Source organism: Hydractinia symbiolongicarpus, chromosome 8, assembly GCF_029227915.1.
Source record: "Hydractinia symbiolongicarpus strain clone_291-10 chromosome 8, HSymV2.1, whole genome shotgun sequence".
NCBI lineage: Eukaryota > Metazoa > Cnidaria > Hydrozoa > Anthoathecata > Hydractiniidae > Hydractinia > Hydractinia symbiolongicarpus.
This window is the reverse complement of record NC_079882.1, coordinates 28,676,598-28,691,449: the sequence shown is the minus strand read 5'-3', so window position 1 is coordinate 28,691,449 and position 14,852 is coordinate 28,676,598. Positions and strand designations below refer to the sequence as shown.

Genomic DNA, 14,852 nt, shown 5'->3' with positions numbered 1-14,852 from the left:
GCGAACCAGCAGTACTACCACAGAACCGCCAATGAATAAATAATTCCAATATTAAACTCCCGAGCCAAAGTTAGTGCAACGAAGCTAATTAAATACACAACAGTCGAAGACCCTACTTTCCACTGTCTATTTCGTGTACCTCGTACATGAACTAACGCTCCTCGTGAAAGTCAATTTTTTGGGACTGGTGGTTCCCTGTTTTAGTTATTATGATGTTGTTGCTATGCTAAAATTTCTTTTATCTCTTCCTTACTTGTGTATCTGCACATTTGACATCAACCTCGTTCCCAGGGCTCTTTTTTCACTTTTTTTATGCCTGACGGCGCTCCATAAAAAAAGTGAAAAAGAGCCCTGGGAACGAGATTGACGTATCTATAACATTTAGTTTATTTATTAAATAAATTTTACGAAATGTTTTTTGTATTATTATTTTTATATGCATTTTTAGTTCAGGCACAATAACCATTTGTATGAAGCCTAAAAAGTGATGAAAAAATAAATATAAGTAGAAGGAGGAAACAAGTTTGGAACTTCACTTGTCTGTTTTTATTCTTACTTGTGCAAGAAAAATAGGGCGCATTTTAAATTACTTCTAGCAGAATTTTTTTTCTAGACCAAAACCCTTATTCTAAGTCAGTCGAAGAGACCATATACTTTTTATCGCAACAACGACATCTATTCAACTCCATTACACATTCTGACGAACAGCTTTAAATGCAAATATGACTACAAACATACAGTGGAGATAATTTGTGACCGTTACAATATCAGAACACCATATTTTTACTGCATTTTCTTGCAAAAATTTAAGCCGGAAAAAATTGCTAGAAGTTAAAAAATATTTATTTTTAAATTTAAACTTGCACGTTGATTTCAAGGACACTTTCGTCATTAAACTTAAGATGAAGACGTCATTGGATTAGAAAAGACGTCTTACCGCTAGACTATTATTTCTCTCAAATCTGATCGGTAACTTATGCCTAGCACCCATGTCCTTAGCAACCCTCGGTGGTCATCTGGCTACCAAAATATATGGTTATTAAATATTTATGTAACATATACGTCATTTAAAACACTCCTACATTATTGTCAGCGTTTTTTAAAATTCACAATAGTTTACCTCCGTCGCAAAAAAATTTCAAGAAAAATCCTCTTTATCACAAGCATGAAGTTAGGGAAAGTCACAAGTTCAAGCACTCAATTACATTCTCAACAAAAGTTATGCTCAGTCAAAAGTACCGCGGGCATCCTCGCCCCCCTCCCTCCCGCAGGTATAACAGGGTTGACGTTGTTTTACATTTTGTGTATAAAAATATGCAATGGTTGGAAAGCGTGTATAAATTTTTTTTTAAATACCACCATTACTTTTGTTATTCTATTTTCTTTCAAGGCTTAAAACCATGTCTTTTATTGTAGTTTTATTATTGTATCAAAGGGGCTCTGGGTTCAAGTTAGCTCTTCCAGTAGAAAACTTTCTCCCCGTAAGCAATCAGAAGACGGACCAACAATTTCTCACACGTGACATGCTATATTTAAATCAATAACGATACTATGATAAGATAAATAGATAATACCTGATCAGCAATTGATATGAAAAGTTTTTTGTGATATACTGAAATTGATCTTACTTAACAGGAAAGCTGGTTTGAATGAATAGATCATGTTCAGATAAATTGAATTTCAACCTCTTTCTGCCACACCCTTCCTTTTTTTATCAAGTCGAAGATGTCTGAAGATAAAAAAATTCTTTCAAAAAGATATAGCTACTATCACAGCCTTTTTTGAAAAAGTGAGATAATTTGCGGTGACTTGAAAGATACAATTACCCGACAGAACATACCGCGCCAACAAAAATAGAAAGAGGAACTATTAAGCCAATCAAAAGGCGCAAAATCAGTCTGCACGAAAAATTCTGTGTAATTAAAAAGCATGTAAATAGTCTGGGACAACAATTAATTTTTTTTATAGTTAGGGCCTGATTATATAAGGCGGGTTGACTCGGTGGTGGTTCATGTAAACGGAAATCTACTTGTAAACACAACCCAGTTGTTGCAGATGTTTGCTCTATGTAGACAATTTTGATTACATGAGGAGGGTAGCTCGTTTTTTTAACCCGGGTCAGCTTTTTTGAGGCGAGCTGGCTTGATCATGTAATAGCTTGTCCCGAGACAGGAACGGCACAAAAACGAGTTGGCGCACGCGAAGTACCTTACATGACAATAATGGTAGCTGAGCTGTGGTGAATTGCGTAAACAACAGTAGCTGGAAGAGTAGAAGCGCTTTTTTCTTTGAAAAGATTACTGAAATTAAATTTCGTTGAGGACCTCCTAAAATGCATGGGAGAATTTAATGGAATGGAATACTATGTTGGGTCTTATTACAAAGTTTGTCGAACTCCGCACGAGAAAGTCAACAGCCAACACCATATCAGTATACCACTGACCTGTACGACAATTTCTAAACCAAATTTGTCTCTTTATTTACTTTTTCTCAGGTGTTTTCGCAAAAGCAACTGTTTCCTAAACAGGTTTTTTTTAAAAACCATGAAATTGATAACGTTTTGGAGGATTATTTCTTTTAGTATGCATTACAGTGAAATGTTTGTTTTCCCTAAAATCAACATTCGCTGGTACACCATACGTTGTTTAGTACATGTGTGCGTCATTTTGATTTTTTCGTGCTGTTAACGGCTTGGTTGTAGGTAGCTCGATTTTTCCCATATAATAGCAAACTGGTGTCGGGCTGAAAAGGAGCTAGCACCGAGGCAACTAGCCTCATATAATCAGGCTTTTACTATGTTATTGTTATCGTCGTCGTTGCTGTAGTAGTTTTTGTTGTTGTTTTTGTTGTTGCTGGCACTGTAAAGAACCGAAACGCCAACGTATTTCGCGCCTATTGAATAAACGTTCAATTGAATAGAATCCATAGAAGAAGAAAAATTTTAGAAGTCAATATTTTAGAGGAGATTTGATTTTTAAGCTTATTTTTAAAACACTTCTTAAACTACCCCCGCGAGATAAAAAGTTATAGTTTTGATCAAAGCCCAGGGTCGATTACAAAAAATTAACAACAGGCGTTGCAATGAAGATTGCCATAAAAGAGGTCTTTAGAAGTGAAAAAAGCTTATATGGTAAATAGGTTGCACTCTTAATAAACAATAAATTACTATAATACAATCTGGTAATATATTTACATTTCGAGTATCGTTTAAATTATTATGTACGCATGCGCAATGTTCTTATTCAAGATGGTGACCAGAGAAATAAAATTTGAAGAGTTACAGTGGATTTTTACAATCATCTTTCTATGTGTTTGTAACAGACAAAAAAAACATCGAAAAAAGCATAGCGCCAAGATAACAGAAAAAATATTGAAAACAGAATCTTAGTTCATGCCGAAAAATATGCTTTAAAATAATGTTTTCACTTTTTGTTGAACAAAAACCCCAAACAAACTATTTTTCTTCACATGTGATTTCCTTTGTCTTTGTGAGACGCCATCACTTGAGAAGAGTTAAACATCTGGGGAAGGTTGTTGCACTGAGTGTAATTTTTTTTGTTCCATGTAGAACATGTTGTTTTATACCTTTCTTATTCTTGCTTTGTTGTTTATTAACTTGAGAAGTCGACTAAGCTCTGTAGCTGTGAATCTGTCTTTCGTTGGCGATTTATTAGAGCCCTCCACAATTTCTTCGGCTTCCGGCAAAACCTTCACGCAGCGATGCTTTTCTTTAAGCGTAGATCTATTTTTTTCTACTAGTGCGCATGTCAATCCTTGTTTGCAACCACAAGTGTAAGAACTGCCGTACTATAAATAACACAATTTTATATATGAATAAACGTTTTCAGATTTATAAAAAAAATTAGGCAGTACCCAAAAACTGAAAGAAAGTAATAATCAGCTAGTCTCCGGCATTATAAGCCAATAAATTTAATTGGGAGATTGGGAGCCACTGATAGAATCTGTAAGAATGATATTTTCTTTTCTTTCTCGTTTTATTTACATTAACAACTGATGACACAGCGTCAACAGATGTCAATTTCAAAAAGCTTTATCTCGTCACTATACAGGCAAGAAAAAGCTTTTTCATTTAATAAGGTCACTCTAGTTTCAAACCTGGAATTTTTTCATGCTTAAGATATAGAAGGAGCGGTAACTAACTGGTCGATTAGAGCTAACCAATAAAAAAATGAGTTTGTCTTAATTGTCATGCCATGGAAGCTATGTGGTGTTATGAATACACTTTAAACTTGTGCGTGTTGGCACAAGACATAAAAAAATTATTATGAATAAAAGCAAAGGGGATCTCTTGTAAACACTGCATATTACTTTACTGATATTTTTTAAGATTTTAAATAAACTTTATCACATTTTTTAAGATTCTGATGTGAAGAAAATCACATTTCTTCGATGGGAGAAAACTTTGCGTTGTCGGTACACACCATTCTCGTCTCCAGGATCTTTTGCTTTCAATATGAGAGATCAAAAGGGGAAAAAACTGGGGACGAGGGTCGGTGCACAGCTCTTGTGAAAATGCAATCTTGTCTATTTTCAAGCTTAAATTCAGTAGATCACACCACTAAAAAGATTAAATAATCCGTTCTGGCTAAATGCTGACCGTATTTATAAAATGATCTGTGTTTTTTTATCAACGTGATGCTGTCTAAGGCTAGTAAAGATAGACTGTTTTAACAAGTCCTAAATCAATGCATCAAATTTTTAATGAACTCTTTGAATCAAAAGTTTCTTTTGACTATGAAAATCTTTTTAATTCGAGTCAATCATACTGACACTTCATTACATGATTCTAAGTGGTGACAGAAACAACTTTTTTAAGTAGTTTCCATTGCCTTGCCACCACTGCTTATTTCTATGTTTATATTACGTTTGTGTGCTTGCGTACTGGGGAAATTTTACAGAAATTTTAACCGGGTAAACAAGTATTATATAAATCAAATCAAACTGTTTTGGAATTAAAAACAAGACAAACACGTCTTTTTTTTTCCTCTTCTGAATTGTTAAATCACAAAAGAGGTACATTGCCTGTTGATGTATATGTGGAAATAGAACTGGTAAAATTGGCAACTTTCTAAAAGCTAGATGTTATCGTGGGAGGTCTATGTTTTTCTCCAATCATGAAACATATCATGTAAGTAACACCTCTCGTTTTGATTGGTTTAAAGGACTTATGAAAGATGAGTCACAAGGAGGAGCTTTAAACCATATGGCAAGATCGTCACGCAATGTTCTTTCACCGAAATTATTTTTAAAAAGCACGTTTTTGGGCTAAATTTACGGTTTAGCAATGGAGGTGCTTCAGCACTGTTATTATTACAGACTAGTTGTGATCCCGTGGAACAATTCCAATTATCTGATATTCGCCTGTCGTATATTTTCTATTCCGTGCGTCCTGAGCACAAAGTAGCAATTCTGACAACATTTGGAACACACATTATGATATTAATATGATAAAAAATTGTTAAGGTTGTTTCTAAACATAAATAAAATAACTAACCAGATAATTTGGCACACATTGATCGCCGAGCTGTTTGGCAGGCATGCAAAATGCGAGTCTGTTCAACCCTTTCATCGCGCAACACTGATCTTTTCCACACTGTGCATTCGTACTGCAAAGTTGATACGTGCTCTCGCTCTAAAAAACAAATCAACCAATACATCATTACAAATGTATAAGAACACTTTTAGGGCTGAATATATTATTAAATTGATAACATTCATATGGTAAACAACAAAACTGCGCAAACACGGAACTAAATATTATACTTTTAAACCTCACTTACACGAGATGTTGCAGTCAAGATTATTATCAGAAAACAACGCGAAATTAACGTATCCAGCATAACCTCCATTTAATAGAACACTTTTTAGCATGCAAGCTCATACAGTTATGTAAAAAATTCAACTGAGTTAACTTTCTTGTCACGTCGGCGTATACTGCGAACACAGCGTATATATATCCACAATTGAAAATGAATAGCGCTGTTTGTTATGTTTGAAAATAAAACAATGTCAGGCTAACTCCTTTCTTATTTAAATAACGTTCTCAGCAAAAGTGTAATTACCATCCGGGCGGAACATGGGAAATAGACACTAACAATATTGGAAGAGTTCATCGACTTTTTCTTGTTATACTTATATTACGCATCAGCCAATCACATCGCGGTTTCATGCTACAATTAAAGAGTGGAGAGTTCAAAAGGGTAGCATTTTGATGCATTCGTTTTGTTTCGGCTAATAATTTAATGTCGGTAAACATACATATGATTCAATTTAATTATCTATCATATGTTCAACAGCTCTTCCTAATTGACGTCCGCTACACGTTATTAAATTTTTCTCTTTCTTCGTCACATCATTATTTTTAAAAGTTGTCTGTTTTTCATCATTAGTAGAAAGCAAAAGAACAATGAGTCTGTTTAAGCGAGTTATATGAGCTTTTTATTGCGAAGAAAACACCCTACGTAATACCAACACTTTTTCCCGCACTGATTAAGGTTTTTGTTAGAAAGGGTCACACATCTCTTTGAAAGGGCGTGCAGAGATCCACTTTTATGCTGTCTAAAATCTTTTACAAAATGCAAAAGTGTTGACATATGACTGTCAAGTCAGGGTGTCTGTGCGTAAATATTGAATCACTAATGCTTAGTTGAAAATTTCAAGAATTTTTAGGATCAATCGAGTGGTGTGTGAGATATTGTCGAAATTTTAACGCAATGTGATAGTTTAGAATGACGTTTTGTTGATTATAGCATGCAATGCTACGCAAGACTAATTTTCCCATTTCAGTTTAGTTCATTGTGATGTAACTATTTGAACAAGGTTATTTTACAAGGTTATAAAAATTCTTACGAGGGATATAGCTATACATGTATCAAAGCGAAACCGAAGAATAAAAAAAACGCAGAGCGTTTGTTTGGTGTTCCTGCACCACAAACACCTGCTTTCCTACCGACTAAAAAACATAAAACAGGCCGAAACTATCAACACCTTTTGCTCTGTCATTTCTATTTTAAGCGGATGAGATTTTGTTTCTCAGCTACTATATATTTCTGACGATTTATTTGTGCAATGTCCATGCTTAATTGATCAAAGTTATTGACAAGGTGAAGATTTTAAGAGAAGGAACCAGGAAATTAAATAAAATCCGCAATTAGATTAAGAAGTTAGATTAGGGAAATGGAAAGTAGAATGCTACTGACTGGTTCTTTTACCAATTTGCAATTCAAGTAAACTAAACCAATCTAGTTGACATACTGTGCCGACCTTTAATGACATTCTCCACATTAATACCATATTAAATGAAATTACCAATGTAGTCATTTGGTAGGTACTGACAAATATTATCTGTACTTAGTCAGACAATCTTAACCCTAGAAATATTAATAAGCAAGTGTTATTTTGGAGCTAAAAACTCGCCTTTTTAAGCAGGTACAACAGCTTTTTGTTGTATTTTTAAAAAAATGCTATTCTGGAAATTACTAAGAATTGACGTCATCAATCACAGAACATTCCCTTTTTTTCTGTGCTGTACCATTTCTCATAACAAAATTTTTAATTTTTTGTTTTTGTCTTTTAAAGTTTCGTTTTTTACATGCGCACGCATTCTAATAGGTAAAAAAGCAGGATTATGTAGTGCAAGGCAGTTATTTAAAAAAGAATTACCAATTTCTTTTTTGACTGGATTTATATTTTCTGCCTACATGAATGCAAGCGCATGTTTATTGTTCTCAGCACACACTCAAAGTGATGTCATACCGCAAAATGACAACATTACATCAAACAAAAAGTCATCAAACACCGATTTTCTACTTAGTAGCATGTTAACAAACCAGTTGTAAGTTGTTGCTAGTCGCAATGCACTTCGTAGTAGCTACACTAACGTCCGCGTTTCTTGAATATTGTCTTAATGGTTATGTGACTACAAGCTTAAAGACGGAATAAACTAATCAAATCGCAAAGCTTTACTGCTTGTAAAAAACTCTTAGAATTTAAATAAATATGACATATGGTATCATAAGCCTGCTTTAGCTATGTAGAGATTATCAGAAGTTTCCTTTAATAGAACGTTGCTATGTAACGGGACTGATGATGCCACCAAGATATTAAGCTCTGAACTTTTTTTTTAAATTCGTCATGTTTTCGCATGGAATGAAGGCTCATTTCACTCGAACAACAAGAACTAAACTCGCCTGGACACTATCCGGCGTATCTTACAATGCTTTGTTCTAAATAATTAATTATGCGTGTCACGGAACTAAGTTTTCTATTCCCATTGAAGTAAAAACATTTATTTATCTTTTCGCACGTCAAAGGAGCCATCCTTTTTGTAATCCATACGGATAAAAATATCCGTTCTTCCTTTTCTGAGATAAATCCTTTAAACGATTGAGGCATGAACCTTAATGTTATGAAAGAAAAAAATATTTGACGAAATCAAGGTTTCCTTCTCTGAATACACGCAAATAGAGAGAGGGAAATATAATGACCCTCTTCAACAAAGTAAAGCAAACGTAACGAATATTAATGACGACCGCATTGTTCCTTTTTTTTACATAAATACTGAATACGAGGCTGAAGTAGATAAGATTACGTAGCTGGTATCTTATTATACAATATAAACTGAAACAAATTTATTAGACGAACACTATAACACCATATCAATTAAACAGCATTGATATCTCCTAATTACGCTAATTAAGAATCGCTTGTCATCAATTTCCCATACATGATTTATAAAGATAATTAATTACCAATTAATTAGAACATCCACGTTTGAAACCGAAGAAGGGAGGAGGAGAGGAAACTATGAAATAATTAGCGTGTGAAAAGCAGTGGAGTCAAATTCCTACGCTTTGTCGTAAGAAACGCATTAACGCATGGATAGATTACCTTCTAGATTCTTTCATCGTATCGATTTTTTGTGAAAAGGAAAACTCATACATCTAACTGAAGATTGGATGTCATACAATTAACCACCAAGTTGTACGAACTGAGAAAAGATTTCGAAAAACGCAACAGAGGAGGTTGTGCTATTCTTAAGAATTATTTATCAGTATTATAACTCCTATCAAGGTGTTTAAAAGCAGAAGTTCGCACAGTCTTTATTATTAATTTATTAAGTTAAAGTCTAATATTTTTCTTTTCACTTTAGAAATACAATATAAAATAGACATTGCACTTTGTAAGCTTCGAGTGTAGAGAAAATGATGCGGTTACTAACCAAAAAAGATCACACCATTGAATAACTCACCCTTTCTGCATCAACCACAAGTAGTAACAAAAACGTCGTAAATAAAACTTCGTATTTTAGACCAAGCATTTTAATGTTCGACCGTCAAGTTTCTCCCATATATTTCAAATGAAGACTGTCAAATGTTTTTCGTTTTTATGTGCAACTGGAGACGGGGGTCGTATTAAATGTAAATTCTTATTTCATTAAAACAATACAGGTTTGCTAATAATTCTATTGTTTAAGAACAATACGAATACATCGAGTTCAATGGTTACAGCCCACGAAAATAATAAGCAGATAGCAAAATTCAATAATTATAAAAACTATAAGGAAATAATATTTTCAATGGAAGGAAAAAATTAACAAAAAGCTGAAAAAACAACGATTCGTCGTTTCACGGTTGTTCTGTATGTGCCTGTTATTAACGACTCTAGGTGAGAACAATCTTTTAAAAACCTTAATGGAAGTAGCACCTTTTAAGTTAGCTCGCCAATGAGTTTTTTTTTTAGGATCTGATCAATCTGGTTAATTCATTTCCTTGGGAACCACTTAAGTAATGTTATTTGTCATGGTAGAGAGTTACTCACGCTACACTATTTTCATGTGCTTACGTTAAGTAACACATTTAATATCTATACGTAGAATGTAGTGTATTGTTGCATAAGAATTCCTTGTCTTATCGATGTTATCGCAAACAACAAAGAATCTTATGACATCAAATGATGGAGAGTATCTAATAACTTCTACTGACAACCTAAAAAAACACAAACTTTATCCTAACGAATATAACAAACATAAACACCAAACACAAATATAAATAAAACTAGACTGGTAAAGAGTTAAGGATCAAATAAATAAAATTCAGAACTTATAACCTAAAAATAATAGTAAAAACTGAAAATTAGGATTACATGGTTTTTACCCCTAAACTTTAAAAAATCGAGTTTCGTAAATAAAAGTAAATTGTCTACAAACTGATAAATATTTATTGTATAACTTTTTATGTTTCCTTTTGTTAATCGTTGGGTATTGGCAGAAAAAGCTATCAATACACAATTGAGACTCCAGTGTATGCTAAATTCATCCTTGGAACGCATTGACCTTACTCGTGACGTAAAGATAAGGGGGAATGCGTTTCCGACATTTTACAAACACGTTAAGCTTGGAAAAAGTAAATGGAAAACAATGCGTAGGGGTATAGGAAAACCTGAACATGCAGTTCGCGTAGGAAATAGAACGCCGGTTATTAGGACAACCGAAAACCTGACATTTTTAATTGAGTTCAAGTAACTCATCATAACTAGTCAGCAAGACAACACACATGGCAACACACATGGCAACACAACACATGGTAGCGGTTTTCCGTCTTTGATCTCTGTATGTTTGGAGGGAACAAATAAGTCCTCTTTTTTAAATTCAATGACAGTCTATTCGGCATGCAAGGATGATATCTGTAGCCAATTTTTTTAAAAAATACAGCAATTCATGACTGGACTTAAGGCGTTACTTAGAGACTATGCAAAAAAAAAAACAGAAATACAAATATTTTAAATACGTAAAATATTCATACACTAAATTTAATTAATTTTCTTTAATCTAACTATGTTGTGAATTTTCTCAGATTTTGTCATAAATGGAAGTCACAAAAATGTATAACATCAAAACGTCATGTATTACACAACATATTACTATGGGTAACTCGTATAATATTCTAACTTCGACCAATCAGATCTTTTTACTATATTTAGTTGTATAAATAAAATATAAAATATTAAATTCTATTACTCGTGAATTGACTGATTACTGAAAATATTTATGTTAAGAGTCTAGTATTTAAGTTGTTTTTAATGCAAATGCCTTATATGGATGAGGTATGAACAATAGTACACATGGTATCATTTTTACGCGTAACCATTTTAGGGAATATCCCTAAATAATTGTTCTTTTATAAAAGAAACAATCAAGCAACCATGTAGGGTGCTTTTACGTAACGAGTTATTAGTGATAGGTAGACTTATTCAAATGAAGCACTAATTCAAGGAACCCGCTTATTAAAAAAAGAGGTCACAGCTCTGGACCTCACTGTTCTTATTATTTAACCAAGTTTGAGGCTTGTATTCAATTTTTCTTTGCAGCGTTAAGTTTAAATTTGAGATTAAGCGTAAGTAAAAGTTGGTAAAAATTTGAAGTGCGTAAAATATTAGTCACTTGTACAAAATGTAGTTACTTTTTACTATTTATAAATTTGTTATACAAGGGAATTTATTGCAAACTTCCCTTTTTATATATTTATAAAAATTAGAATTAAAATTTTTAATTAAAGATATTTAAAATTTGTACCTCATTTGGGTTACGAACAAAAAAGATAAAGCGTAATGTTTAGACTGCAAAAAATAATTCGGTAGAATTGGATGGCCCAGGTAAAAAACGTCGGTAAGAATTTTGACCAGTAGAAAATAGTTAGTTAAATCACCCTTGACCGTTTAAAACCAAAAAAGTCTGGCATTTAATTTTCCTTATGAAATTGAGTATTTTAAGGAACTCGAACCCCTTATTCGACAAGAGTATGACAACAAAAAAAGGTGAATTTGGTAAAAATGATGTTGATAATCTCTCTGTAATGTTTGAGTCGTTTTAAAATTTCTATTCAACAGTTTTCTTGCCAAATGCTAAGAATGTTCTGAGTCAAAAAAATAAACGAAACTCTAAACAGCAGTCGTAGCTACTGTAATATGAATGAAATAATAATGAATTATACATAAAAATTGTATACAGAATTAAAATCTTACCTTGTTGAATATCGATGCCCATAAAATGATAAAAAACGATAAATCTGTGTTTACCATTTTTGTAATTAAACGTAGTTCGTTCAAAAGCTTTCCACGAAAGTTACCTGGTGGGAAAAAGTAGAAATTTAATTCGTTGAAAAATGATCTCCACCGTCGTTTAAGCTATTAAATGCGACTACATACGAAGGAGTTTATGTTTTTATATTTTGAAGAAACATTTTCATTGAAGATAAATTCAAGCTAGCTATTTAAGAAATAGAAGTTTGCCGTTTGAATTCAGTTTGGTTGGATATTTTCACTTTAAAATGAATATAAACAGAAAATTGCGCGAGGCCATTCAAGGTCGTATAATAATATATGTTATTGATAAATAAATTATTAAAAAAGTCACGCACTATTCGTTGTTCCGGTAGCCCTGGTACAACATTCACCGTTATGGAATTCTTATTTCTCATTTTTGTTTGCGGTACCACCCTTAACCTCAGTAACGTTACCAACATGTTTTAGTCCAGTTAGCTATTAGATTTGTCGAAGATATCAAAATTCATACGAGAATAAATTCTCAAAGCAAGTGCTGAATTTAGTGAGCTAATAGCATGTTTGCAAGCGTGGTCACATCTCTCCTAAAACAATCTCGGTGTTAATTATGTTTGTTTGAGTAAATGAAATCTTTCGCTCGCAACACTGGGAAAAACAAGTTTTTCGATATTTACCACGTGACCTAAGAACAATAGCAACCAATAAACGAGCACAAAAAATTCGTTTGCCACCCTGAATTATTTCCGTCGTATTCTTTCGATTTTCTCTTTTTTGTCAGTATTGGTGGTGAAGAATGCGACACTAGAACTCCAGTCTCAAGTTGTTTTGGACTAGTTGCTTTAGATTTTTTACACGTTAAATTTAAAAAACTAGTCGTTAGCCCGTGGAAAAATCCACGGGTTCGCTCGTCGCAGCTAAGTTACCATTTTGCGACAGACAGACGGACGGACGGACGGACAGACGTATACGGGTATTATAATATAGATTAAATTAAAAAAATTTTCAATTTTTTAATATATTCTTCAGAACGAGTGATCATTGATCCCTACAACCATTCATCTTGTTTCTTTGATATTTTGTTAAGAAACAAAGACTTTTTTTTAAAATTCTTGGATTACGAAACCAAGCCCAGCCAATTTCAAACATTCATTGTTAGAGTCAGAAACCTAACAAAGTAAATAAAAGTCTTGTGCAGGGATCAAATTTTAAAATCAAACTTTTTAAAATGGTTTCTGGGTGTGTTCTCTGTGTTGTGTTTTATAAATAAACAACTGTTTTTTTTTAAGGTAAGAAAAACTTTACGTTCTCAATACGCCAAGAGTGTTTGCCTAAGTAATCATTTCTGAACAGAGGTTCCATCTTTTTTGTCACCTTAGTATGCAAAGACAAGTTAAGTTATAATTTTCAAAAATGGTGAAATTCTAGAAATTTATAGACAGCCTTCAGCTTTATGAAACTCTTGATAACAAGAAATAAGTTTCTGTTTAATCTGTTTGACTATTTGGTTGATTTTTCCAGGAATATACATCAGTTCATTACAAAAACTTTTGCTAACTGATATTCCTCTACTAAAAAAAATACTTATAAAAGATGAACGATAATGAAATTACACTGCACATATTTTTCTATATCTTTTTTGAGAGAGTTATTATCCAAAAAATTTTCAGGTAGAGCACTTCAGTTTTAAGCCCCACCCTAGCTGACTATCTAGTCAGTATTGAAAGTGGTTTAACCTGTGTTATTTGATAAAACATTAGGAGAATTATCACAATATAAGCTGAGAAAGTTATACGATCATAATCTTTTTCAATGTTCTACAGCCCACAGTTACTGAAAGGGAATTTTTCTTTCAGCTCTTCCAGACCTAAAGTTAAGCTATTTTCCCACTTTTCTGCTGAACATCCCGCATTTACAGCGTTAGAATTTACATTCATCCTGCATTTACAGCGTTAGAACAGAAAGAAAGTATGGGTAGGTGGTTTAAGTGAAAAAAAATATTAAATAAAAACAAAAAAAATATTACACGCCCCAGAACGTTATCAAGAATGTAAATTTAACTCAAAATTTCTTCTAAATTATTGATGAATATCTATCAAAAGGTTAATTCAAAAAAGAAAATATTAATTTCAAAGATTTCTCATGCCAACCACGCTTTTTCCTGGCAATCGTTTCCACCCACCAACAGGTGGTGCGTAGGAACAATAGCAACAGAGAATAGCTTGTAAGTTATTCGATCTTCGTCTTTATTTATTTATCCATTTATTTTTTCATTCACCTGCGTAAATTCACAGCTGTGTTTTGTTCTCTTAGGATCTGTCAACCTTGTCCCCAGGATTCCTTTTCTTTCTCTGATATCAGAACAGCCGCGGTTCCGATATTAAAAGGAGAAAAAAAAGCCCTAAGATATTTTAACATGCGAGGTTTCTTGGCTGAAAGATTTAAATCAATAATGACGTTTTAAGAACGGCCTTAATTTTCCGTCAGCTCTGATTTTCGTTACTATGGCAATTTCTACCACACAGCACAACTCTAAAAGTCCCAGCCCTGGTTACCAAGTCAGATAAATGTAACTAAAAGGTGTCCATGACAACTACATCATTATGTCATTAAGAATTAAAGCCGCTGTAAACCTACTATTAAAGCGATTTACGGAGACCGAGGTCTGTGAGGTGTCAAACAATTAAATATTGAAAAAGGTGTGTGCAAAAAAATAATCCACATAGTTACAAGTCTTCAAATTTTTATCCACGATGTCAAAACAATGACTTTGT

At 33.2% G+C, this 14,852-nt stretch overlaps 1 protein-coding gene across 3 annotated transcripts; it reads right to left on the bottom strand.

Annotated features, from left to right (window-relative positions):
* Positions 1 to 2,824: 2,824 nt before the first annotated feature.
* LOC130655412 (prokineticin Bm8-f-like) lies at positions 2,825 to 12,165 on the bottom strand. 3 transcript variants are annotated; one of them, XM_057458165.1, is made up of 3 exons: positions 12,043 to 12,165; positions 5,516 to 5,653; positions 2,825 to 3,807 (listed from the first exon to the last, which is right to left on the bottom strand). In XM_057458165.1, the coding sequence occupies exons 1-3, from the start codon at positions 12,097 to 12,099 to the stop codon at positions 3,580 to 3,582; spliced, it is 423 nt and encodes a 140-aa protein (XP_057314148.1). In that variant the 5' UTR covers positions 12,100 to 12,165; the 3' UTR covers positions 2,825 to 3,579. The 3 variants fall into 3 exon arrangements, with proteins under 3 accessions (XP_057314148.1, XP_057314146.1, XP_057314147.1); XM_057458163.1 differs by lacking the exon at positions 12,043 to 12,165 and adding an exon at positions 9,272 to 9,405; XM_057458164.1 differs by lacking the exon at positions 12,043 to 12,165 and adding an exon at positions 5,802 to 5,908.
* Positions 12,166 to 14,852: the final 2,687 nt, after the last annotated feature.

Coding starts and splice junctions, on each gene's coding strand:
- LOC130655412 (XM_057458163.1), bottom strand. CDS start 9,340: ATGCTTGGTCTAAAATACGAAGTTTTATTTACGACGTTTTTGTTACTA. Junction 5,654..9,271: donor TTGTGGTTGATGCAGAAAGG/GTGAGTTATTCA, acceptor TTTGTTTTTTAG/AGCGAGAGCACGTATCAACT. Junction 3,808..5,515: donor AATGTGTGCCAAATTATCTG/GTTAGTTATTTT, acceptor TGTTATTTATAG/TACGGCAGTTCTTACACTTG.